We start from the raw sequence: 25,115 nt of genomic DNA on the forward strand, positions 1-25,115 counted from the left end.
TGCCTGGTGTCACCGGTGCCTTATAGCCTCACCATTTCTCCCGTTTGTCATCTTCTCTGCAGATACAAATCAGTGAAGCAGCGAACAGGCAGCACCCCAGGCCAAACTCCGTCAGCGGGCCAGCCCTCCCAGCCTCTTGCCAAGCACAAAGCTGGGGGAGAGAAGCCAGAGAAAGGTGACAAGCTGCAGAAAAGACCCCAGACACCCTTCCACCATCGCAGCCTGACCAGCGACGACGCTTCAATAGAGGCCGAGGCAACATCTGGCCAAAGGTTAGCCATGAGGGGCCAGGACGGAGGAAGATTCCCCAATATACGCTCCACCGATGTGTCCGGCATCCAAAAAGCCCCCCAGCTCCACAGTGGGGGCGTCGGCGCTTGTCTGTCAGAACAGGCCAACTCTCCCCAACCCCCACCACTTAGCCCCCACCCCTGCGAGCGTGGCGAGGAGTCAGGGGAGGGCATGAAGAACCCTTCAAACCCCAACAGCCAACACTTTTACCAGCCGCCCCCGGAGCCCTGCCTGGTCGGGGTGAAGGGGGACGGTGAGGAACCCGGAGGGCCAGAGGGCCTGAATCAGCACTTCCACTCCCATCACTCCCACTCCCACCACTCCCACTCCCATCACCCCCACTCCCACCCCGGAGCTTCAACTTACTCCGATCCCCCGGAGCCCACTGTGTATGTGGGCACAGCGGTCAACTTGGAGGAGGACGGCTCCCACGGACCATGGCGGTTATTCAACCTACCCCGCAGGAAAGAAGCCGAGCAGCCCACACCACTGCTGCCAGGGGACAAGCTGAGGGACGAGCCCTTAGCATCACAGGACAACCCGCTGTCGGTCACAGAGTGAGTGACACCTGACACTTTTTAGATCACAATTTTGATGCCCTGTCTCTCACACACACACACACACACACACACACACACACATACACACACACACATACACCCACACCCACACTGGACCTCGGAGAGAGTAAGTGCAATGATGGGGTCAGATGAACATGAACCTGCTTTTGTAAACCAGTTAAAGATGAAATGAATACTGTCAGCTGAGTTTGGTAGGCACTGGAGAGAGACTTGCACCTAGAAGAAGCTGCTAGAAAGGTAGAGGATCACACACGGACAGAGCAAAGGGGGGCTTGTCCAGTGTGAAAGCAGGCAGAGTGACCAGCAGGCCGTGGAGTGGCCAGAGTGGGAATTGTTGACGGGGTTATTCAATCCCAAGGGGCCAACCGCTTGGAATGGCTATTCTAGTGAGTGTAATCCCCCCCCAGCCACAGCTCTGAATGGCGTCTAATCTCTGGCCCTGGCCACTGCGCACCATCACCTCACATCAGAGCTGGACAGGCCTGACGAGAGGACAGAGGTGCAGTGAAGGAGAGGGACACGTGAGTTGGGTCAGAGCAGCCAGTAGCTTCCTTCCTTTTTACCCTCCCGCCCTGTCCTGTCGCGGATAAGGAACATACACGATTTCGACGAGCCACGTTAGAGTAACGAGTGAGAAACGTGTCCGTCTGTAAGTGTATGAGCACTCAGTGCTGCAGTCTCCATGAGTCGGCTGCAAATGTAATTGTCTGACAGCAAACATGATGCATCCAGTTCTGCTGCCTGACAGCTGTCAGAGTTGTTTGCAACCGCTGCCATTTCTGTTCCTGCAGATAAACATGGTAGCAGCCACGACACATGATAGCCGGCAACATGAGGCCACAGCAGAGCAGCTGAGGAAATGTTCCCGTTAGCGAGAATAATTTGTGTGCGTGTGTGTGAGACAATAGATGGGTACTGCGTGTTTTTCCGGACAAAAAAAAAAAAAAAAAAAGTATATGAAAGTGATTCTGTAAGGACCGGTGCATTTCTATTTCAAATGATCTGTAATTGCAAATCAGCCTGTTGAGTGTACATTTGTAACGGCTCGGGGAGTCTGTTGCCTGTGAATCATAAATCTCTGATGGTGCGCCAACACTGCTGCAGAATCCTCACACCTCAGTGTTTCCTTCTTCCCAGGGTGATGTCCACATCTAAATGGCCCCTAAAGGTGTCTGAAGAACGTCTCCAGATGTATCGAGCCAGGAGGAACCAGTACCTGTCCGCTGCGATAACAGACGGAGATCACGAACCGGAGAGTGACCCCTACGCCTTCGAGGAAGGAGATGTCAAGTTCACGTTCTCCAACAAGAAGGATAAGGGAGGCGGGGAGCGGGAGCCTGGCAAGAAACACAAGGTAAGCCAAGCAGAGGGGTGGAGAGCGTCACTCGCCAGAGCCTTGCAGTATTTCAAATTGTTAGAATGAACCATCCATCCATCCATCCATTATCACCCACTTATCCGGGGTCGGGTCGCGGTGGCAGCAGGTTCAGCAGGCCGACCCAGGCCTCCCTCTCACCCGCAACACTTTCCAGCTCATTCTGGGGGATCCCGAGGCGTTCCAAGGCCAGCCGGGAGAATATAATCCCTCCAGCGTGTCCTCGGTCTTCCCCGGGGCCTCCTACCAGTTGGACGTGCCCAGAAAACCTCTAATGGGAGGCGTCCAGGAGGCATCCTGACTAGATGCCCGAACCACCTCAGCTGACTCCTTTGGACACGAAGGAGCAGCGACTCGACTCCAAGCTCCCCCCTGATGTCCGAGCTCCTTACCCTATCTCTAAGGCTAAGCGACCCTACGGAGGAAGCTCATTTCGGCCACTTGTATCCGAGATCTCGTTCTTTCGGTCACGACCCAGAGTTCGTGACCATAGGTGAGGGTTGGAACGTAGACCGACCAGTAAATGGAGAGCTTTGCCTTCCGGCTCAGCTCCCTCTTCACCAAGACGGATCGGTACAGCGCCTGTTTTACTGCTGCAGCCGCACCGATCCGCCTATCGATCTCCCGCTCCACCTTACTCTCACTCGTGAACAAGACCCCGAGATACTTGAACTCCTTCGCTTGGGGTGGGGGGCAAACTGAATGATCCCTCAGGCTTATTGTTGCTTTGGACAAGAGTAACAAATACTTTTTCCTACATGTGTATTATGAACTACATGCAAACAGGTTCCTGTCTTTATTGTAACTAGATGACATGAAAACTAGTTAAAAAATGCCACGCACAATGCCTGTTTTCAAGCCAGTTTGCAGCCATATCCCGTTGGATTTAATACAAAATAAATACATGAAAAGGCCGTTTAGCAGCCGTTTAGGCAGCTTAGCGGTAGCAAGCCTGGCTGAAAGGCAACATGGAGAGTAAGATCAAGAGGGCTGATTGTAAGATCCGTGAGCAGGCGAGGTAGAAAATCATCAGCATCCTCTGCGATACCGCACTAAACATAACAGCACGGCCGCCTTCATCTGCTTTCACTGCCTAAGTCGAACTGCACAGGAAGCTATCCCTCTATTGTTAGTTGAGCCCAGAGGAACACCAAATAGTTTGCCTGTCCAATTTCCTTTTAAGTTATGTTTTTCCTCTGCCTTCTTCTTCCTCCTTCCCACCGTAGTCCTCTGCCTCTGGGGCTGTTGTCTCCGGCTCCAGACAAGGACCACCTGTTAGCCACGTAACGCCCGCAGCGCTTGAAAGGGAGATTCGATGAATGTGTGTTCATTCCTCGGCTGCGTGTTTGCAGCGAGCTTCAAGCAGCCTGGAGTCTAAACGCGGCAACAAAACCTGGCCCGCCCAGCCATTAAGCTTGAAAAGCACACTCAAATATTTCCCTTCTCCTCTGTCCCCTCCGGTCTTAGCTGGAATGTAAGGGTGAAGGCAGCTCTCAGTGGACGGGAGGGGGGATCCCCGAAGAGCAGTCTGCAGCGGAGCCGTTCCGCTGCCTGCTTTATGTGGTGTGTGTGTGTGTGTGTGAGAGAGTGTGTGTATCCACCACGTGTGTGTGGGATTCCTCTGACTTTATTACTGAAGATACTACTGCAAGATACTTAACCTCCTGCCTGGCTGATGTAGAATATAAACCTGGAGCACCAAGAGAATTTCTTCCTTGATGAATTGAGTATATCAGGGTAAAAGTTTAAGATTCCAGTAATTATTCCTTTACTACTTGGCCCCTTTTTTTGCTCAGCAGACTATTCAACCACTTACTGTGTCTCACTTTAGAGCACAGACACCTGGTGTGAACCGTGCATGAGCTTCTTCAGTGATCAGACTATAACATCCTCAGGCTGGAGAGTTAATAACTCTCGTGCTATGGAGGATCATCATATGCCACTGCACAGTGGTACACATATGTCAGAGCCTGCTGAATTACGAAGTGTAAGATGCATGCTTGGTGGGGGGGTGGCAGGTGGGATATATGAGGGAGGCAATTGAGATGGAGGAAATGGGTGATGGGATGCCTTCATGCCGAGTTGAACAAGCTTTTGCAATGTATAAGACTCCACACGTGCACACAAGGCCAGGTTATTGATTAGGGGTTAAGGCATCACCACCACCTATAGATTGTGGCCTTGGTGCACATGTTGTGCGCTGCTGTGGTCCTTTTTAAGGGAGACGGATAAAAAGCCTGCGTTACTCAGAGAAAAGCCCCGCAGCGTAATGAAATCAATGGCTGGCACATAACATGCCGGTTCCCCAGCTATAACTGCTCAGCGCACAGTGTTCACACAACCCGTCATAAGAGAACACACACACACACACACACACACACACACACACACACACAGAAGGCCAGATATCGATGTCTGGGTTGGAGCCTGAGAGGCCGTTCCTTGGATCATGATTTCACTCTGATCCGCACTGGAAACCACATTTGCCACAGCAGAGACAAGCTGTCCCTTTGTGTCTGTTCTTCTGTTCCTGTCCAATGTTCTTCTTTTTATTATGGCTAATATGTATTTTATTGTATGTTTGTCTTGATTGGAGAAAGGGACCTCCCTTTCTAAGTTGGCCGCTTGATCATTTTGTGTCATTGTGTTTTGTGATTTATTCCGCCTCAGGTCCAGTCAAATGTGTTTGTCCAGTTCTTAATCACAGTGATGGCTCAAAGGAGTTCTCACGCCCACATTTCAACACTGTAATGGAGCAGACTTTTGCTCAGCAACGGGTTCTCATTAAGCTTCATCGACATGGGACTGGTGTCATATTATTGTAAACAATGATAAACAATGTGTCTGTCTAGACCGCACATTGTGAGCGTTGTTTAATCAAATATTCACTGTGTGATGGATCCGTCTGCTTGCACGGGTATGTGTGCTAAATGTTCGTCACACTAACCTTCCCGTCTTTCTTTTTCCCTCGCAGGGTGAAGATGGAGGAGCTGGTCCGTCAGATGGTAAGGAAGCTGGGATATTGTTGTTTTTCTGCAATAATAACTATTTTACCAGAGATCTTTTTTAAACAGTAAAATTCAGACACCAAACACAATTTTATTATTAAATCTCTACATTGTTGCATGCCAGGGGAGAATACGGTATATGTTATTTTCATCCCCAAATACCCTTCACATTTTATTTTGTGTTCCAGTCTGAAGGAAAGTATGATTGACACGTGATCATTATTAAAGCAAATTATTGAGCATTTGAGCTCTTTGTTCTTTAGGCCCTCTGCAGGCTACTCGGTGGTTACATCGAAGAGGTTCTAACTGTGATTTGTCAGTCCATAATATGTTAAGCTGATATTGGCTGATCCCGTTCCAATAGTGCCAACACTCACCTTCTGAATTGTGAAGTTTGAAGAAGAGCTTTGCTCAAGCAACGTGTTTCCAATAATATTCTAGCTTGTTATAAGCTGCATTGTTGTACACTCGAAACAGGAAGCTGTTCATATTTAAATTCTGCACACACTTGGACGCCAAGCTTTCAGTTTCTTTTACCAATTACTGGTGATTTCTTCTATCCTTATTTAACTGTTATACAGTCATACTGCCACCCTCGGAAGACCCAAGGGTGCTCGCCTGCCTCTCGGTGTTCGTCCAGATCCGGAAACTTTGTTTACACTTTCAATTCAGTCTTTCAATATGTCACTCAAAATGATATTCATTCACTGAATAATTCATTTTTAATTATTATTATTCTGATTTATTTTTTAAATTGTATTTCATTAATGCCACAAGCATTTCCATCATTGAATTGATAAAAAGCTACTGCTTTCTGAATTGATTGAATAGAGAGTAAATTGAGACCGAGCTGGGTAGTAAGTAAGCGTACGCAATCATAGCTCAAAGCCACCGTTTCATTGAGTTCTCAAGCCCCCGATATCTACATGTGGACATCCATATTTCAAGGCATCAAACAGTCAAATGTGTTTGTTTGTGCAGAGGCTCAGCGGGCGGCCGCTCACAACCGCATGGCTTCCACCAGCCTGATCCACGAGACGGACCTGGTGGTGTCCATCAACGACCTCGACAACCTCTTCAATTCGGACGAGGATGATCTGGCGGTTAGTAGAGGCCTTTGCTTGCAGTGCAATGGATATCTCATTACAGAGAGCGTGTTCTGGCACAGTATTTGCGTGTGTGTCCCCTCTGGCGTGCATGTGCCAGAGCAGTGTCTTCACTCTGCCCATCATCAGCTGACAATTCTCACTACCCACTTACCAGTTGCTCTAAGGAGTTGTCATGTGTGATACTGGCTTGGAGGCCTCACAGGTGTGAGAAACATAACGAGGATGAATTTAGAGCAGAGTTATTAACTGACACTTTGAGTTACCAAAATGGTCCGGTGCTAAATTACTTTTTTATTTGTTGTTATTTTTTTGTCCACAGCCTGGTTCCAGGCGACCAGTGAATGGAACGGATGACAAATTTGGCAGCAAGGAACCAAAGACATCCACGTTGGACCCTGTATCCTGCATTAGTATGTATCTCTGCATCTGTGTCTACTGATGTCGCTCTCGCTTTTCCCTGAGCACTGATGTGCCGTGTCTCCTCTCAATGTACAAGGATGGATTGAGCTCAAATGTTGATCTAGGACCCGATTTGTCATACCCATTAGCCACTTGGATTTTTGAGGCGTAGTATTCCCTCTGCTCACAATTCCAGCTGAGTGAAACTGCATCATATCCTTTTAATCCACTAAATAAAAGGAAGGCTTTTAGTACTCCAGCATCATTGGTGCTCACCCTTGGCTATGCCACCTAGTGGTGGAGAATATGTCTGTAATTAAGTTCACAGTGCATCAGTGTTCAGCTGAGAGTCTCCCTTTACCTGTTGTGAGCTTTCTATGCCAATGCCACAGTCTCAATGTCCCACCCGGTTTCTTGACTTGAACCCAACTGAACCAGACAATAGTTCTGTGTTTTTTATTTATTTAGGTAGTTATTTATTCGTAGGTTAGAGCTTAGGGACTCAAATGTAGAACTAAGAGAATTTAAGCACACTATATTTTACTGTGAGGCAAATTGGTTTCAGATCAACCATTTTGCTTTAGATTAATGACCAGATGCTGTACAGTCCAAGACTGCCCATTTACCATGAATTGTGTTTCTGCAAGACGTCTTGCAGTTCTGAGAGTAGTTTGCGAGTTATATATAGTATATATTTTAAAATACTAGAGAGAGCCTTCTAGATGCCTGGACGTTGTGATTGGTCACACGGCCCGCGTGACCATTAACATGCAATGTGATTGGATAATGATGCTGTTAATTAGCTACCTATGCATGAGGAATACCAGAGGCCTGAAGCAGAGGAGCCCATGAGACTCCTGTCTGTGCAATGAGAAAATAAGCTAATAGGGAAACTCTAGTGTCGAGTAGAATTATCTTGTGGAAATGAAAGCAGTATAAAAAAGATTCTACCCACCTTTCAACTTTGGATAGACAGCTCTGCTGGGTCCTGTAAATACACTCGCTGATATATAAAGAAGGGAAAGAAAATAGCGAAGGAACATGCCAGAGCAACTATGACAAACTATGTAAACATGTCATCAGTCATGGGCGAGATGCCTGTCAGACTTAAAGTGTGTCTAATAATTATTCATCTGTTCAGTATTTACATGGCAGCTGCCTATAACAACAGCTGCTTGTCATATGTGGTTGCAAAACAAGAAAATCAGCATGCACCTTTAATGAAGTCGTAGTAACAAACAGTTTACATTACATCATATTGCAGATATAATTATTATCATTATCGGCATGTTTAGCATTGTGCGCTGTGTGTGCTACGGGTGTTGGAATAGACTTTTGAAACTTTTCTTCTTCTTTTTTAATAATCCATGTCACATTTTGATGGGCCCTTGCTCTTATTTCTCCCACCAGGCTCGGCAGACCTGCACCAGATGTTTCCCACGCCTCCCTCCCTCGAGCAGCACATCATGGGCTACTCTCCCATGAACATGTGCAGCAAGGAGTACGGCAGCATGGAGCACAACACGGGCATGACCACGATGGACGGCACCTCATCTCTGGGAGGCCACTTCAAGATCGAGGTGGAGGAGAGCTTCTGCAGTCCCAAGCCATGTGAGATCAAGGTGGGTCTCGACTCTGTAAATCAGACGGGTTTCATTGCAGTGTCAAATGACAACCGACTCAACCAACGGGTCGGATTTACTGCCGAAACCAATAGATGTCATGAGTCAAAGTGAATGAGTTGTTGGCGGATAGGTTTTCTTTTTCTTCACCATGCTCATTTTGAAGCAGCTTGGTGGCCACATGGTCAGAGGCTGCTCTACAAACTAGGAATACAGGCTTCAACCACGCTGTCAACAAGCATCGGCCAGGCCGAAGCTCAACGAGCAACACCCTTTAAACCCCTCCCAGTTCTGTAGTTATTGAGAAGAGGCTGCAAGAGATGTTGTGTTTGTGGGAAAATAAGGTAGCGATGCTGTTCTGCATATTTCCCTGTTTACCTTTTTATACAGGACAGTAAACCAAGACAGACATTGGTATACCTCTGCCTTACTAATTCTTATTTTCTTTCTGTCTTGTAGGACTATTCATTTGTGTACAAGCCAGAGCTGTGCCAGCCATTCGTAGGCTGCTCCATGTTCGCCCCTCTGAAGGCATTACCCAGCCAGTGTCTCCCGCCGGTCAAAATACCAGAGGATTGCATCTACCGACCCAGCTGGACCATGGGCAGGGAGATGCTCAACCCCGTGCCTGTCATGACCTTCCTCAACAAGGACAGGTATGCTGCCGTATTGCTTTTCAATGAGGTTTGCAATGTGTGGCTGTGTTGGGCATCTTCAGAGAAGTCCTTAGGTGTTGCTGCTATCGTTCGACTGAGATCTTATTTGATTCTTTTTTTTTTTTGATTCATTTTTTACTGGCTCAAAATGAGAAGGAAGAGGTGGTACAATGTGCTAGATTGTAGCTAAGTTGTCATAGTCAGTGGTAGTGTCTCTAATGTAAATGTGAAATGTTCATCTGAAATATTTGTTCCTAAAGTGGACTGAAGTAGCATGACATGGTTCAGCTATGTGTGAGACTGAGAGTACGACAAATTACTGCTAAATATCTGGAGGCGGGACTCAATTTGATGGAGGACGGCAGCCCACGTTATTCTCTAAGTAGGAGAAACCCTGCTTTAATAAGAGAGTACCGTGCAACAAGTGAAATGATCCCCTCAAATTGCAGCTTAACAGAAGCACATCAAGTGACTCCAGTGGTATCAATGCTGACACTTGTTTACATGCCTTGTTTCTGTGTAATTCCCATCTGGCTCGTTTCAAAGATCCCTTATCATTTTATCACGGTGATCTGGTTACGGAGGCCTTCTGATTTTGACTGGCAGAAGAAAAGCCAAGGCTGTGCTGGCTGTTGCTGGTTTGCTTTTTGTGTTCACAGCAGCAGATACTCCTACTCTGCTCCCTTTCTGTCCACACACCCGCTGGCCTCTCCCCGGACACCCCCTCAGCAGGCTGCTCAATTTCCCATGCATGGCTGCCTCAGGCGGAGCAGGGAAATGAGTGTAAAATGCAGTCTTGAAGATGAGGCTTATCACTGGAGTGGTGAGATGGGCCCCCACAGCGGCTGCATGCCACCTCACTGCTCATGGCAGCTTGGAGGCTCCATTATATCCGTCACCGTTCCTCTTAACCACACACAAGATGTGCCTCTGCTACTTTTAACGCACGCAGGGATTTCTTAGCAAAACCTGGTTTTGTTCCTATTGATTTAGTTTTTTTTCTGTAATCGGGGCAGTAGAATTGACTCTTGTTACTTATTACTCTTACTATCCTATATTCAATGATTATTTATCAACATTATGCAACACAGGGTTCCACAACAAAATGCAGTTGTAGCCCATTTTCTACTTGCAGGACAAACGCCAAATGGAAACAGTAGTGCAGTCCTTTTTTTTTTTAAATGTGCATCAGGAGGAGTGCAAACAGCAGCAACAAAGCAATTCTATGGGCACATGACCAACATCTTAACATTCAAAATTTGACCTCGAGAAAACATTGTCCATCAACTTTGACTATGATTGAGCGCCGAGCACCGTTGATAGTAAACAGAGTCCGCCTCTTCTCGTCCCACCGGGGATCCTGCTCCCCGTCCTGCTGGCCGCCCGTCAAGTGCAGCTTGATCCGGAAAGCCACGATGAGCCAGGTCCCTGTGAAGACGCGGGCACGTCAGTCTCCGACATAAGCCGGGAGAAGGCTGGGTAGTGGAGTAGCCTTTGGTCGTAGCTGGGTTAGCTTGGCGTCCGTTCTCGGCTCTCCTCCCTCCCGACTGCGCTTCCAGTGGCGCTTGGTCGAGCTGGCTGTGTGGCCAGCTGATGGCGCTGATCGTCTCAAGGTCCGCCCCCCCTCTCATTATTCCATTCCCCGGGCTTCCTTCTCCAATGTTGATGAGTGATTTCTGTCATGTGTTATAAGTGCTCCACTAACAAAGACCAAAAGACAACAAATTAAGACAATAATGTTGCGAAATTTGTGGGAACTGAACGCAGCATGTACATGTGCAGCTGTTCTAATATTATTCTTGTGTATTTCATATACCCGGCCAGGAATATAACAAGTGGCAGGCTCAGCAGTGATCTATATCTAATCTAATCTAATGAGCAGAAATGATCACCATGATGCACTTCAAACTTAATTTGTGTGTTTGGCTGAATTTCATTGCACTACCAAAAGCTATTCTATTCTGAACGGACAACACCAGCCCCGTCTACTAATTACTAATTACTACTTCAGCCGTGGTCGTGATTGGAAAAGGTTTTGACTTGAAAAAGGCCAGACGCGTTGCTTTGTGCAGGCGGGGAGCGGCGTCTGCACTTGACTACGCTTGGCGAAGTTCCAGAGAGTGGTTGGTAAAGACCCTGTGATGTTGTGCTGGAGCTGCCTTCATGTCTGCGGTCCATGTGGAACGTGGCCCGGCTGCAGGGGTGAGAGCGGCGTGCTGGGACTTCCTTCTAATGGCTCTCTGCCAGGAGTTGTTCCCCACTTACAGCTAGGGACATGATGTGCCTCTCTCTCTCTCTCTCTCTCTCTCTCTCTCTCTCTCTCTCTCTCTCTCTCTGCTTTTGTAGTGAATGCTGTCGTGCCTTATTACTCAAACTATCCTCACAAATGCTGTGAGACAGTTGGATAACGGTATTTAGTTTAGTTTGAAGCAATGTCCTGAAGATCGCTGCCCGGGTTTTTAAAAAGAGACCTGGGTAAACAAGTATGTTCTGTGTACTAGTCCTTCCATTTCCATGTCACAATTAGATGTTCTGGCACATTTAATTGTGGCATGATTTTGACGAGATTTTCCTCCTCTTTTTTTTTCTTCCTGTGATGGGAAATGAATATTGTTGACATTTGAAGCTGTGATGAGAAGAGTTCCACTTATTCCTTGTCTAAGAGGGATCATTTCAAGTCCAACTTTGTTGGGTGTCACAGGAGAAGATGTTCAAACCCTAAACTGTGTCACTGTCACGTAGTGCGGTGACTTTTCTCTTAGTTCTATCTCCGTTTCTAATTCCTGTCCTTGTGTCTATCTGCCCTCAGTAACATCCCCAGTGTGGGCAGCACCATGGACCAGGACTACAGCCAGTCCTACACCCCTCAGACCAACACGCCTTTCATGTCCAACAGTGCTCCACCGAGTAACAGTGGCGCTGGCATCCTGCCTTCACCTGCCACCCCACGTTTCTCCGCCCCCACCCCACGTACGCCACGCACCCCACGCACGCCTCGGGGTCCCGCCAGCGTCCAGGGTTCGCTCAAATATGAGAACTCCGACCTGTACTCGCCGGCATCGACCCCCTCCACTTGCCGACCGCTGAACTCGGTAGAGCCGGCCACCGTACCCTCCATCCCCGAGGCCCACAGCCTCTACGTCACCCTCATCCTCTCCGAGTCCGTCATGAACCTCTTCAAGGACTGCAACTTCGACAGCTGCTGCATCTGCGTGTGTAACATGAACATAAAAGGAGCCGATGTGGGCGTGTACCTGAGCGACCCCGTAGGCGAGGCTCAGGAACCATGCAGCTGCGGCTTCAGCGCTGTGGTCAATCGGCGTTACGGCAATGGCTCGGGCCTCTTCCTGGAGGACGAGCTGGATATCATCGGCCGCGGCTCAGACGTCAGCAGGGAGGCAGAGAAGCGCTTTGAGGCGCTGCGGCTCTCCTCGCTGGAAAGGACTGGAGTAGGGAGGGGTGACCGTGTCCCAGATGAGGTTATTCTCCTCCTACAGGACCAGTGCACCAACCCCTTTTCACCCATTTCCATCCTAGAACATGACATAGTGACACGGGGACCAAGTGGGGCTCCCGTGCCGCCCTGTGTGAGGGTGGAGGAGAAGGACTACCACAGCGACTGTTACATGGCCCTGGAGCACGGCAGGCAGTTCATGGACAACATGTCGGGCGGCAAGGTGGACGAGGCGCTGGTCAAGAGCACCTGCCTGCACCACTGGGCCAAAGAAAACGGTGAGAGATGTGGCACTCTAGATGTTCATGCTCATGGCTCAGTTGGACACCAAATTATGTTTTTGTCATGCTCAGGTTTTTTCAGCCTGTTAATGATAAAAAAAAGTTGAAAGAGGCCGTCTGCAAGTAAGCTTTAATCCAAATAATGTATTCAACAACTGAAAATATTCTTTAAACAAATGACACAGCGCTTCTAAACTGAATTCACATCTGTTGTCCAACTAAATTGAACTAAATCTGTTCATGTTTTTATGCTGTGATTTTTATTTTTTTCACCTATGGTCAGTTGAGAAGCATAAATGCTTATTATTCCTTGAAGTCAAACACTTTTTTTCTGATGAGTTTCTCATGCTGTGATTCATCTTGAGCTTCCCCTTTTCTCGTCCGCTCTCCAGCGGTGGACGTGAGTGCGCTGTGCTCTCAGGATGTGCTGCGGGTGCTGATGTCCCTCCAACCCGTACTCCAGGACGCAATCCAGAAGAAGAGGACAGTAAGGTCGTGGGGCGTTCAGGGTCCCCTCACCTGGCAGCAGTTCCACAAGATGGCTGGACGGGGCTCTTACGGTAAAGCCGGGGACAAACCAGGGATGTTTATCCACTGATGCACAGTTCTGACAGATGCTTTGCTACCATCAAGTTTAGTTGTATACATGTCAGTGAATCAGTGTTTTCAACTACTCATGCAATGAAGGTTATGATTATTCTGCCAAAAATACAACTCTTGAAGAAACGGTGAGGCTAACAGCAGTTTGTTTGGGTGTGTGACATTTGGAATGTGTGTGTCTTGGGGGAGAAAAACTCTAGATTTTGTCAGGTCAATAGGCAGTGTGGTCCCTCTGCTGTGGTCCAGATGTCAGCTCTGTTGGGAGGAGCCGTCAGATGGTTCGGCGACATCACACTCGGATGCACAGTGGAGAGTGAAAAGAGGAGGGAGGGGGGCTGACGCCTCACCCATAAACAGCACTCGCTCACTGTTCTTTCTTTCTTTCTTTTTATTTTTTCTTTCTGTGTTTCTCTCTCTACCTTCTTTCCCCCTCTTTGGCCTCCTTCTTTCCTCTCACCACCACAGGCACAGACGAGTCCCCAGAGCCCCTGCCCATCCCCACCTTCCTGGTGGGTTATGAGTACGACTTTGTGGTGCTGTCTCCGTTCGGGTTGCCCTACTGGGAGAAACTGCTGCTGGATCCCTTTGGCTCCCAGCGGGACATCGGGTACCTTGTGGTTTGTCCTGACAGCGAGGCCTTGCTCACCGGTGCCAAGAGCTTCTTCAGAGACCTCACCGCTGTCTACGAGGTAGGGACACGGAAGAAGGGTGCAAACAAGTCGGCGTTGACCAGTGGGGATCCGTACGGATTGACAACGATCCGATTCACCACCAGTGTTAAAGCTATCCAAATGTGTGCTCTACTTCTCTCGATCGCAGATTTGCCGTTTAATTAGTAATTATCCAGATCACTGTGTTGATAATAACCTAATCAACGAAAAAGCTTTGTGCTTTATATACCAGCTCATACACTCATGTTCTTTTCCACTTTGTCTATGTTTTTCGACAGTCATGTCGCCTGGGCCAGCACCGACCCATTTCCAAAGGCTACCCCGATGGCATTGTCCTCGTCGGCGGCAATGGGGCCAAGAACCTGGTGGATCAGCCGGTCAGCGACTGGTTCCTCAAGGCTGCCAGCAGCAACAGCGACGCCTTCACGAAGCTCAAACTCTATGCACAAGTGTGCCGCCACAACCTCGGTACGTTTCATTTCCAGCCTGCAGGTTACCGCTGGAGTTTGGATTCTTCACGGCCGCTCAGACAGTTCTTTGTTGCTGGATTTCCACCTTTGACAACAGGCTTATTTATTTAAGGGAGACTGTGGGTCAGTGGTCAGTGGGTCCGTCTTTCAATCAGGGGGTTGGTGGTTCGATCCCCGCCCTAGTCGATGTGTCCTTGAGCAAGACACTTAACCCTGCATTGTTCCCTGTAGCTGTGTCTACGGTGTATGAATGTAACATGATTGTAAGTCGCTTTGGATAAAAGCTTCAGCTAAATGACTTGTAATGTAATGTAATTTAAAAAAGCCTAGTTGGAGAGCCGTGCCTGTTTTGAAAGAGAGCTTGAAATGAGTGACGGTGGAGGTCAAGTTGGAATGGAGTAAGTGTAATGTAATGGTGTCCAATACTGTGTTTGCTCCCTTTAGCCCCATACCTCGCATCACAGCCATTGGACAGCTCCCTCCTCACACAGCCCAGTCTCCCGCCATCGTCCAGCCAGTCACCATCCACACAACTGTCTAGCTCCACCTCCAGCTCAGTCGGCCAGCAGGGCTCACTGAATGCTGCGGCCTCCTCCGTTCCCATCATCATCAACAACAACAACAACAACAACAGCAGCAGCGGAAACGGCTCCGCGTCATCCAACAGTCTGGTGACATCCTCGGGCCAGCCGGGCAGCGGGGTACCGTCTGCCAAGCCCAGCTCTTTCCCCCCCTTTGGGAGCATGGGCACCCAGGGCCAGGGAGGTGGCCCCCAGAGTGGACAGCTGGGGCAGCAGGCTGGTACCCAGAATACTGGTACCTCGGGGGACAACTCCAGCAGCCAGGCCCAGGGGCCCACAGAGCCTCTAGAAAGGTACTGCAGGACACACAAGGCTGCACACCGTCAACTCTGAAATGCAGATTGTATTGAATCAGTTAATTGCCGACAGTCAGTCACGAAGAACTCACGACTTTAATAATACTTTGTGTGCTTTCTTCTTCCTTTCCTCAGCACTTTGGAACGAGAGAAGGTAGGCGTGCCTACGGATGGGGAGTCCCACGCCATCTCGTATCCACCCGCCATAGTTGTTTACATTGTGGACCCCTTCAGCTACGAGGAGGCCGACGGTGGCCCGGGGCCGGTGCCGGCCCACTCCAGTGTGTGGACGCTGGGTTTGCTACGCTGCTACCTTGAGATGCTTCAGTTCCTGCCCCCACACATCCGCAATTCGGTTTCTGTACAGGTAAGCAAAGTTCGCCAGGAGAGCCACATTGTTATTGCTGACCATGTTGTATTTCATTGTCATGAAGGCGTAAGTGGGAATGCATTAATTGTGTATTCAATGTCAGCGTGTCCATGACTCCTTAATGTTTAACAGATTATGCTCAATGGCATCATTGCTGACATATCCATCATCATCAGAAGCAGTAAATTGTCAATGATTACCATCATATCCCGAGTGTCCAGAAAAATAGAAGCACAATGTAATAATTCAATTCAATTCAATTTTTTCAATTCAGTTTATTTTGTATAGCCCAATATCACAAATTACAAATTTGCCTCAGAGGGCTTTACAATCTGTACACATACGTAATACTAACAAACTTGTTCGCAAGTTTGTATATAGAGTTCCATGGTACGTTTTTAAGGCTAAGCTTCATGCTTGTATTTGGGGAGTGTTGCATTTGACTGCATTACATTCGTTTCTGGCATTTTGACTCCCATTTTCTGTGTATGTTCAATACTATCACAAATACAGACTCTCCTCTTGCCATTGCCGCATACAAATGTATCTTGAGATGAATTCTTCAAACTACAAAAGCAGTGTACCAGCTCCAATGTTTCCCTCATATTCATTCTGCAGCGGTGCACCACTATTTAACATCCCTCTGTGGGCTAAACCTCTCCAGGGGGAGAGACGAGTGACGTGAAGATAACGTTGTTTTGTTACTAACGGGCTCGGTAGTGAACGTCACGCTAACGTGCTGACGGATTTGGTGTCTGTGTTTTAGCTGAGCTGGACGAGATTTGGTTGCGATGGAATGTAGCTCTGTTGGGTTTTATGTGGAGTGAGCACTGCGCCGGACTTCTTTTGAAAAAAAAAAAGAAAGCAATTTGTGTATAATATGGCATGTAGTTAACACACCAAAATGTTGTTTTCATAAAAACTCCCCCCATGGCATTCGCTCCTGGTGATCTTCACCACTAGTGAGTGAGTGTTGTGTTTTAAAAGTGCTGTGTGGTGGATTTATGAGGTTGTGGAAAGTGGTTCAAGTGGGTTTTTTAAAAAAGTCACTATTTTAAGGGTTACATTTGAGTTGTAGTGAGTGTGTCGGTATTTGCCTGGGTAACAAGTGTCAATGGGTCCTCCGGCAAGAATCTATGGAAGAAAGGCACTTATTTCCCATCTATTAATTATTCTATTGACCATAAGTATTTAAGCCCAGCAAGATTTGTCTCAGCAAGTCTCAGTCGGCTTTTTGTCATGTGTTTAGTGTTTTCTTTTTAAAAAGAAGTCCCACTGCTGTGCGTCACTGCCTCCATTGTCATCACTGCCTCTCGGTTAGTAGCTGCGTCGTTTTGAGACGTGTCAGTTTGTAAAGGTTCACAGCTTGTCGTTCTGTTATCCTGCTTTAATCTGTACAATAACGCAGCTATTAAATACATTTAGAAAGTGCAACGATTCGACTGACGAGAGGAGTTCATTCCAATTCTGGACTGATTATTCAACTCATCAACATTTATGGGGAAGGCCTAATTGAGTTGTACGGGAGTGCATTGCGGTGTGCAGATTGTTTTCTATTCCGGTCACTTAGTGTACGTTCATGACATTCATAAATGTATTTTAAGTTGCGTAACTGAACATTAGACATAAAGTGAATTTAAATGTTGCCTGACTCTTTTATCTCCCCGTGCCACTTTCCTCTATGTAGCACTAGAGTAGTAACGAGTAGAAAGGTATGGCATTAATAGAAGCATTGTCTAATAACTTGTTCTTTTCACCTCAGATTGTCCCCTGCCAGTACCTGCTGCAGCCAGTACGCGGCGAAGACCGCCACATCTACGCCCAGCACCTCAAGTCTCTTGCCTTCTCCGTCTTCGCTCAGTGCAGACGGCCGCTGCCCACCTCCACCAATGTCAAGTCACTGACGGGCTTCGGCCCGGGCCTGGCCATTGACACCGCACTGAAGAGCCCGGAGGTAAATGCAACACGCAGTCCAAGTTGTAGCAGTTTGGGGGTATTCTGTTTTGACCCGGGGTGCAGTCGAGCTCTGTAGCTGATCAGTAACGCTGTGTGCTCTGATCGATAGGCAAGTAAACAGAGGCTGACACTGTGGCCCCGGCAGCAGCTTTTCACTTGCTTTTAGCTCTTGAACCAATAAACAACCTGACCTGATATGACCCCGCCTGTTGCCCCGGCTGTGTTCAGTTTACCACTGAAAAGAAGGAAGGCAATGAGTTTTTAGTGCTAACCATTCTCACAGTTTTTCTTCTGGAACAGCACTAAGGGAACTTGTAACCCCTCTGCTACTACAGATTTTTCTTTCCATTATCTGCTTGGCTAGCTCCCTGAGACCTTTATAATGTGATCTCAACTCCAGGTTTAGACAAAGGGGCATTTTAGATCAGGTCTCTATTCAGTGGACTTCCTTCCTTCCAGCCAGCGATAACCTTTCCCTTTGACACACCGGCAAACCTTTAGCTTTCTGGATGGGAGGACTGGGATATAGATAGGACAATTCAAGTGTAGCAAGGGACATTTTTGCTTGCAAAGATGTCGAATGTGAATTGTTTGGGTCAGCCGGGCTGTGATGAGCAGAAATTAGGATTGAAAGAGAGGATGTCTTGCTCCTGTAAAAGTCCGACATGCATGCACAAACATATTACACCTGGAGCATGTCCGGGTTTTGCTGCATTTCTTTAGAAGGGCTGAGCATTTATACTAATATCCTTTTATCCTGACATCTTCACCTCCCAACCTGTAGAGGCCGGAGTGTCTGCGTCTGTACACGCCCCCGTTCATTCTAGCGCCGGTGAAGGACAAGCAGACGGAGCTCGGGGAAACATTTGGGGAGGCGTCGCAGAAATACAACGTGCTGTTTGTCGGATACTGTCTGTCCCACGACCAGCGCTGGATCCTGGCCACATGCACTGACCTGTATGGGGAACTCCTAGAGACCTGCATCATCAACATCGATGTGCCCAACAGGTACGACCACCAGCCACCTGCGTGGTATTAAAACCTCTCGTAAAATACGATACACATTTGACCATACTATTTGCCATTTTTAAGTATGTTTTAACCGGATGAAGGTTGTCAAGCAACGGGACCTTAAGTTATGAGAGAAACAAGCTGAGCAAAACGTTCGCGGCAACTTGGCTCGCAGCCTCCTGAACACAGTCCTCCAGAATCCTAACTGGGAGAAGCTGATTTCATGACGTCATCAAATTCTGTCTTTTGTTATTGAGAGACTCCTCGCAGCAGAACATTATATTGTACACGGGTGTGACACAACAAAGATACTAATTTATAGCTGGCGTGTAACAAAGTGTCAGCTGACAGGAAGCATGTCCCACCAGTGCTTTTTGTTTAAAGTGCAGCTGTTGTGAAAGCATTTTTAACAATCTGGTCCATCTTTGCACCAGTGGTGCTTGAAAGCGACTTGCCGCCATCCTCCACATTCTCGACCGGTTCATTTTTTTTTTTTTCTGTGAATATCCCTCGTTCAGTCACAGCTGCACAACAGATGGGTGTGACCTTACAATAGGTTCACGGCAGCTGTCGCGAACACTTAAAATGTGTCTGCGTGAAATCAAAACTGTGATGTCATGCCAGCTGTTAAACGACACTTTTCACTCAAGTGTAAATTAGGCTCGAGAGGGAAAGCACACAGCTGTCAGTCAATAATGGTCTCTGCACAGGCCCATACATTCCAGAGGTTCACCTTCACCTGCCTCACAGAAATGTTAAACCAGCGGCTAAGCACGCCGTTTGTACACTTGACTTCCTGCCTTGCACGTCTGTTGATGTTCGTTCTCCATACTTATGAAAAGTGTTTTTGACATGTGGGTCAATGCATGTCCCGCAGGGCACGGAGGAAAAAGGGCTCCGTTCGGCGGCTCGGCCTGCAGAAGCTGTGGGATTGGTGTTTGGGGCTGGTGCAGATGACCTCACTCCCCTGGAGGGTGGTGATTGGCCGACTGGGCAGGATAGGACACGGAGAGTTAAAAGGTAAGGAGGACTAGTTAAATGAAACAAAAATGCTTTTTCATGACCAAACGCAGCATTCAAGACATTGAGGTATTATTTTTTTTCTTTACACCAGCGTGTCACATGTTCATTCATCCCTGTTGCTTTCCTCTCTTGATGTCCCAGACTGGAGTATTCTGCTGAGCAGGAGAAATCTCCAGTCACTGAGTCGCCGTCTGAAGGAAATGTGTCGAATGTGTGGCATCTCCGCCTCAGATACTCCCAGCATCCTTAGCGTGTGCTTGGTCGCCATGGAGCCCCAGGGATCATTTATCATCATGCCAGGTGCAGTGCGTATGCAAATACAAAAGATTATCAGTACACTTACTATCTGTATTAACATGCACTTCTCATCTTCGTCGCATTACTCCACCGAGAAAGGTGTGTTAATGTCTGTGTGTTTTGTGTGTGAGTGTAGAGCGTGATGGATGGCAGCAGCATATCACAATGCGTGTCCCCTCCTTGTCCAGAGCAGATTGATGGCAGCGAAGATCATGTACCTTTTGCTCATAAAGCACTACCTCTCGGATGCCCATTGATCTCAATGCAGTGTGATGGAGAGCCAGATCAATAGGTTTATTTTGGGAAACGAGTGGGGGGGGGAATGTCAGTGCATCATGCAGGATTGTGTTGAGCGATGCTGGGCCGAGGACATCTCCTTTCTAAAACGCTCTTTAAACTGAAAGAGATTAGCAAGGCGGTGTGAGTGACAAGAGGGGTTTTACATCACTGAAACGTGGAACAGAAACTTAGAGAGAGTTGTTGGCTCTAGACGTAACAGCTGTTCTGTCTTATCTAGTTTCTGCTATGATTATGAAATTCATTACGCGGAAACCTACCTTTTGTGAATTGTAAAACTAAGACATTAATAATTCAACAGTCGTTGAAATTGTATGCTGTTAAAACAATACTTTATTTTAATCACATTTGCAACGTTGTTACTTGGTGCTCGGTTGAAGATGGTATTTTTAAAGAAGCTGAACATTATTTTAGCAGCAAACACCTATGTGCTATGTAGAGATCAAATGGGGTAACATTTTAGTTATTTCTTTGGCAGCGGAGCTTGTCATACTGATCTGTGAGTTGTATGACGCTCGGCCCTCAACGGTTTAACGACCTGACCCTGACAAGCATTCTTATTTAGTTTCAGTCTTCTTAGCCGCACTGGTTATTGTTTATTGACCTGTCGCTCTCTCCTTCCCCCTCTCCCATTAGACTCTGTGTCGACGGGCTCAGTGTTTGGCCGCAGCACCACCTTGAACATGCAGACGCCCCAGCTGAACACCCCACAGGACACGTCCTGCACCCACATCCTGGTCTTCCCCACGTCCGCCTTCGTCCAAGTGGCCAGCTCCAATTACACCAACATCGACCCAAACATCGACATTTTAAACGCCACCACCGGTCAGTGGGGCTCCTTCATCGGGCTTGCAGCCTATTTGCTGGACCCTAAGCCCTCAGATGTGAAAGGGAAATGCAGCCATTACTGTGTTTCTCCTTTTTAATCTGTACTGTTGTGTTTTCCAATTCCTTCCTGTTTAATTATCCAGTCTATTAAGAGTGTTTTGAAGTAGTGTGTGTTAACATACTTAGTGCATCTACAGCACCCTCAAGCGTCTTAAGCTTATCTTTTTTGTGCAATTGTATTTATTGCCAGTAATATGATGCATGGTCTCTCGCATTCAATATTCAGTAAATACGTAAGAATGTCCAAATAATATGTTCTGAAAGGTATACACCGTATATTGCCACAGAAAAATACATATTTTTGGCAAACAGATCGGGGACATTTATTTAGATGCTCTGAGTTTAAAAATTATCCTGCCAGTTCATCACTTGCAGGCTTGTTGAATTATTCTCCTGTTGACCTAGATGGGTCCGATGCTATCGGGATCTTTGACCTGCTGGACCAGGAAAACGAGTTGGTGGACCCGGACATCATCAACATCTCGCCCAACACTTCGCCAGTACACTCCCCTGGCTCTCATTACCACCATGGAGGTGATGGCAGTAAGGTGAATATTGAAAGTAGCGTTGGATTGGCGTGGCACCGCATTTCTCCCATTCCTCTGTATGTTGTTGAATGAGTCCGAATACAACAGCGCTACATTGTCTGCTGTGCAACTTGTGATATGACAATGCTAACCTTGAGTTTGTCCCTTGTTGCAGGGCCAGAGTGCTGACCGTATGGAGTCTCATGAAGAGGTTCCTAACCTCCTGCAGCAGCCTCTGGCACTTGGCTACTTTGTCTCCACGGCGAAAGCCGGCCCACTACCCGACTGGTTCTGGTCCGCCTGTCCGCAGGCTCAGAACCAGTGTCCACTCTTCCTCAAGGTAGCAGGCTCCGCCCCTCCCACGTCTCTATTTAAGGGGCTTCTTGTAGTGCTGCCTATTTACGCAGGGAGAAATAAAATATAAACTGAAGACAATGTTCATGATAATGGGAACATTAAAAAACTATAAAAAAACAAACTGGAGGGATATTCATTACTTTTAAGGAATAGTTTGTCATTTTGGGAAATATGTTAGATTAGAAGATTGATACCACTCATGTCTGTCCGTTGAATATAAAGCTACAGCTAGTATCTGATTAGCATAAAGACGGGAAACGGGGAAGCAGCTAGTCTGGCTCTGTGTTGTATCTTGTTTGTTTATTGTGTATAAAAACATAGTGTAAAAATGGCACACATGGTTTATGAGGGATTATACGGGAAGGTTCCTGGTCTCTCTGCCAGGAAACCTCACTGTGACAACAAGAGTCCAGGAAGCTACTCATCCCATCCAAGAAATAGTCCAGGACGCTACCAATAAACCACAACGTGTAAAAAGGCAGTTATTAATATGCAAGTCATAAATCAACTTCTGTGGCATTGTTAAACTCAGTGTTTTTAAGGTAACGGAAGAAGACTACAGAGTTTTGATTTGCACTGATATCCTTTCATTCTAGAATGAGCTCAAGACTCACCGCTGCAGCTGACACCGCTCTGTGAAAATAACTAATTTGTATGAGGTGTAATACAAGGTTAATGCCTTTGTTCTAATGCCATTGACACCACTTCTTTCCCCCTTGTTCCTCTCTCAGGCCTCTTTGCACCTCCATGTGTCTTCAGTGCAATCAGATGAACTATTGCACAGCAAACACTCCCATCCCCTCGACTCCAATCAGACCTCAGATGTCCTCCGGTAAACAGCACCGGAACGCACAATAGATATAGATATATATTCACAAATGATAACGAATTGAGGATATTCATGAGCATTGAAATGGCGTTTACGTCGCTTTTAAGCTTAACATGCTTTATGGGCACTTAGTTTCTTATGCATTTGGGTTAATAATACCCCGGAGTGGATCATTTAGAAAAATAATGGCTTATTGTATTCATTAAACTTTTTTAAACTCAGTGTGTCATCCTATAAATAACTCAAAATTAAAAGTAACTGCATGTCTTTTGTATGCCTGAACAGATATGTGCTGGAGCAGTACAACGCCCTCTCCTGGCTGACGTGTGACCCGGCTACACAGGACCGACGATCGTGTCTACCCATTCACTTTGTGGTGCTCAACCAGATGTACAACTTCATCATGAACATGTTGTAGCCAACAGCCCCTTACTGGCGCGGATGACAGGGGAAACATTTCAAAGAAGAGGAAAGCAACGACTCCCGAGGGGGGTTTCATCAAGACTTAAGCAGACTGCAAGAACCCAGACCGGCGCACGGAGCTGGATCCTGCGCCAAGATGGGATTAGGCGGCTGTTACTGGTTGAGACAGTCCAGTCCGTTTGAATTAAAGACGTGCACATAGAGACAAGGGAATAAAGAACCAGAAATTAAGTTGCAAATTAATGAACGTGAGAGAATGACAGATTGGTTGTCATGGTATGTAGCGTGGCAGCACAGTCACTGGCCAGTGTGTATTGGAGAGACAAATCTATTTGTAAAGTTATTGGAAGAAAAGGGACATATTTGATCGTGGAAAAAATGGATCTTTGGTTTTAAGACCTGAAATTTCTTTTTATTCCTTTGGATGAAATAGTATCCAAATGAAATGCCTGCATCTATCTTATTTATTGTAAGTTTTTAAATGTATAATTTGTCTTATTTCTTAACCTCTTTTATATATAAAAAATGGAGAAGGTTTATATCACCTTCCTGCTTTAAAGCAATTGGTCTAAGATATATGTAATCGTCTTAATTAAAAAAAATAACCAGGAAAGAAAATCCCATAAAAATTAAATAAAGTCCCAGTAGGTTGCTTTTAGAGTATTATTTTTTGTAATGGAGACAGAATATTTGTATTGCCACAATGTACAGAAGAATGAGAGTGGAGAATTATGTTCCATGCCTTTGAGCATGGACGACTTACAGCAAAGCTGTAGCTACAGAGGACTTGTACAGCAATGAACTTCACTGTGTTCATAAAAAGAGGTACATTGTTGTATATAGTATTTTATACCACACATTTAGACACAAAAACCAAACGGCAATATATATAAATAATTATATATGAATGCCATGCCAGCAGTTGGTGGTGTGGCTTCTGTTTTAGGAATAAAGTGCGTCAACTTATTTTCCTGTGCTTGTGTTTCTTGCTTTTGGAGAGGGGGGGGTGGTGATGTGCAATTGGACAAGGACAACAATAGTGGGGTGGAAGAAGAACTACTGGCATCTCTTAGAGGTAGCCGACCTCAGGTTTGACCTTTTGTTATTTAGGTGAGAAAATGAGAGCTAGAATGTGAGAACAGTTGCCTTAATGGCATGGTTGTTTGCAGTCACCATTTGTTTCTAGTATACAGTGTGTCTGCAAGCTTGTTACCACACACACACTTTTGTATTCATGAGCAGGAAAAGGCAGCGGAATAACCCTGCATAACAAATAGTCGGATATCTTACATGTAAATTACTGAATTGCCCCGAGGTTGTGTTGTAGCAGCTGGCAATTCCTCCTTTTGAGAATGTGGTGCAGTTTTCTTTGCTGTCCGCGGCCTTTAAATACACAGAGGTCCTGCTCTGCTTGCCTCCATCCCTGAGCAACTGCTGTCAATGTGCCCTTGAGAATGTCGGGGAATTTACCCTGACATGTCAGTGACTGGGCGGGTAAAGCTCATCAGAATATAAGAGAGAAATGTAATCGGTCAAAAATTGAGAGGGGCTTTGAATAATGATTTGGCCTCTCATGTCTGTAAAAGAAAGAATGCCACGTCACATTAAAATACATGATAATTAAAATGAGTTATTTTACTGCAACACATTCTCAATGACCTTTGAATGAAATATATTAATATCTGCACCATAACATATAGATATAAGGCCTGTCAGCCACAAGAGCTTGGGGGACAGGATAAG

The 25,115-nt window shown here is 46.8% G+C and overlaps 1 protein-coding gene across 2 annotated transcripts in view; it reads left to right on the forward strand.

Annotated features, from left to right (window-relative positions):
* The window catches only part of med13a (mediator complex subunit 13a), a 67,995-nt gene extending 43,656 nt beyond the window's left edge, over positions 1 to 24,339 (forward strand). For both annotated transcript variants that reach the window (XM_034549550.1, XM_034549551.1), the window contains exons 10-31: positions 63 to 848; positions 2,010 to 2,226; positions 5,222 to 5,252; positions 6,237 to 6,358; positions 6,684 to 6,774; positions 8,174 to 8,385; positions 8,845 to 9,041; positions 11,851 to 12,773; positions 13,169 to 13,336; positions 13,842 to 14,065; positions 14,326 to 14,515; positions 14,962 to 15,391; positions 15,530 to 15,761; positions 17,527 to 17,718; positions 18,505 to 18,728; positions 19,609 to 19,751; positions 19,896 to 20,054; positions 20,985 to 21,173; positions 21,642 to 21,784; positions 21,939 to 22,103; positions 22,852 to 22,952; positions 23,235 to 24,339. In XM_034549550.1, coding sequence (XP_034405441.1) covers positions 63 to 848; positions 2,010 to 2,226; positions 5,222 to 5,252; positions 6,237 to 6,358; positions 6,684 to 6,774; positions 8,174 to 8,385; positions 8,845 to 9,041; positions 11,851 to 12,773; positions 13,169 to 13,336; positions 13,842 to 14,065; positions 14,326 to 14,515; positions 14,962 to 15,391; positions 15,530 to 15,761; positions 17,527 to 17,718; positions 18,505 to 18,728; positions 19,609 to 19,751; positions 19,896 to 20,054; positions 20,985 to 21,173; positions 21,642 to 21,784; positions 21,939 to 22,103; positions 22,852 to 22,952; positions 23,235 to 23,367 — 5,272 coding nt within the window. In that variant the 3' untranslated portion in view covers positions 23,368 to 24,339. The remainder of the gene's footprint in view (positions 1 to 62; positions 849 to 2,009; positions 2,227 to 5,221; positions 5,253 to 6,236; positions 6,359 to 6,683; positions 6,775 to 8,173; positions 8,386 to 8,844; positions 9,042 to 11,850; positions 12,774 to 13,168; positions 13,337 to 13,841; positions 14,066 to 14,325; positions 14,516 to 14,961; positions 15,392 to 15,529; positions 15,762 to 17,526; positions 17,719 to 18,504; positions 18,729 to 19,608; positions 19,752 to 19,895; positions 20,055 to 20,984; positions 21,174 to 21,641; positions 21,785 to 21,938; positions 22,104 to 22,851; positions 22,953 to 23,234) is intronic.
* The last annotated feature ends 776 nt before the right edge of the window (positions 24,340 to 25,115 follow it).

The sequence above is a fragment of the Cyclopterus lumpus genome, chromosome 14, assembly GCF_009769545.1.
Source record: "Cyclopterus lumpus isolate fCycLum1 chromosome 14, fCycLum1.pri, whole genome shotgun sequence".
Taxonomy (NCBI): Eukaryota; Metazoa; Chordata; class Actinopteri; order Perciformes; family Cyclopteridae; genus Cyclopterus; species Cyclopterus lumpus.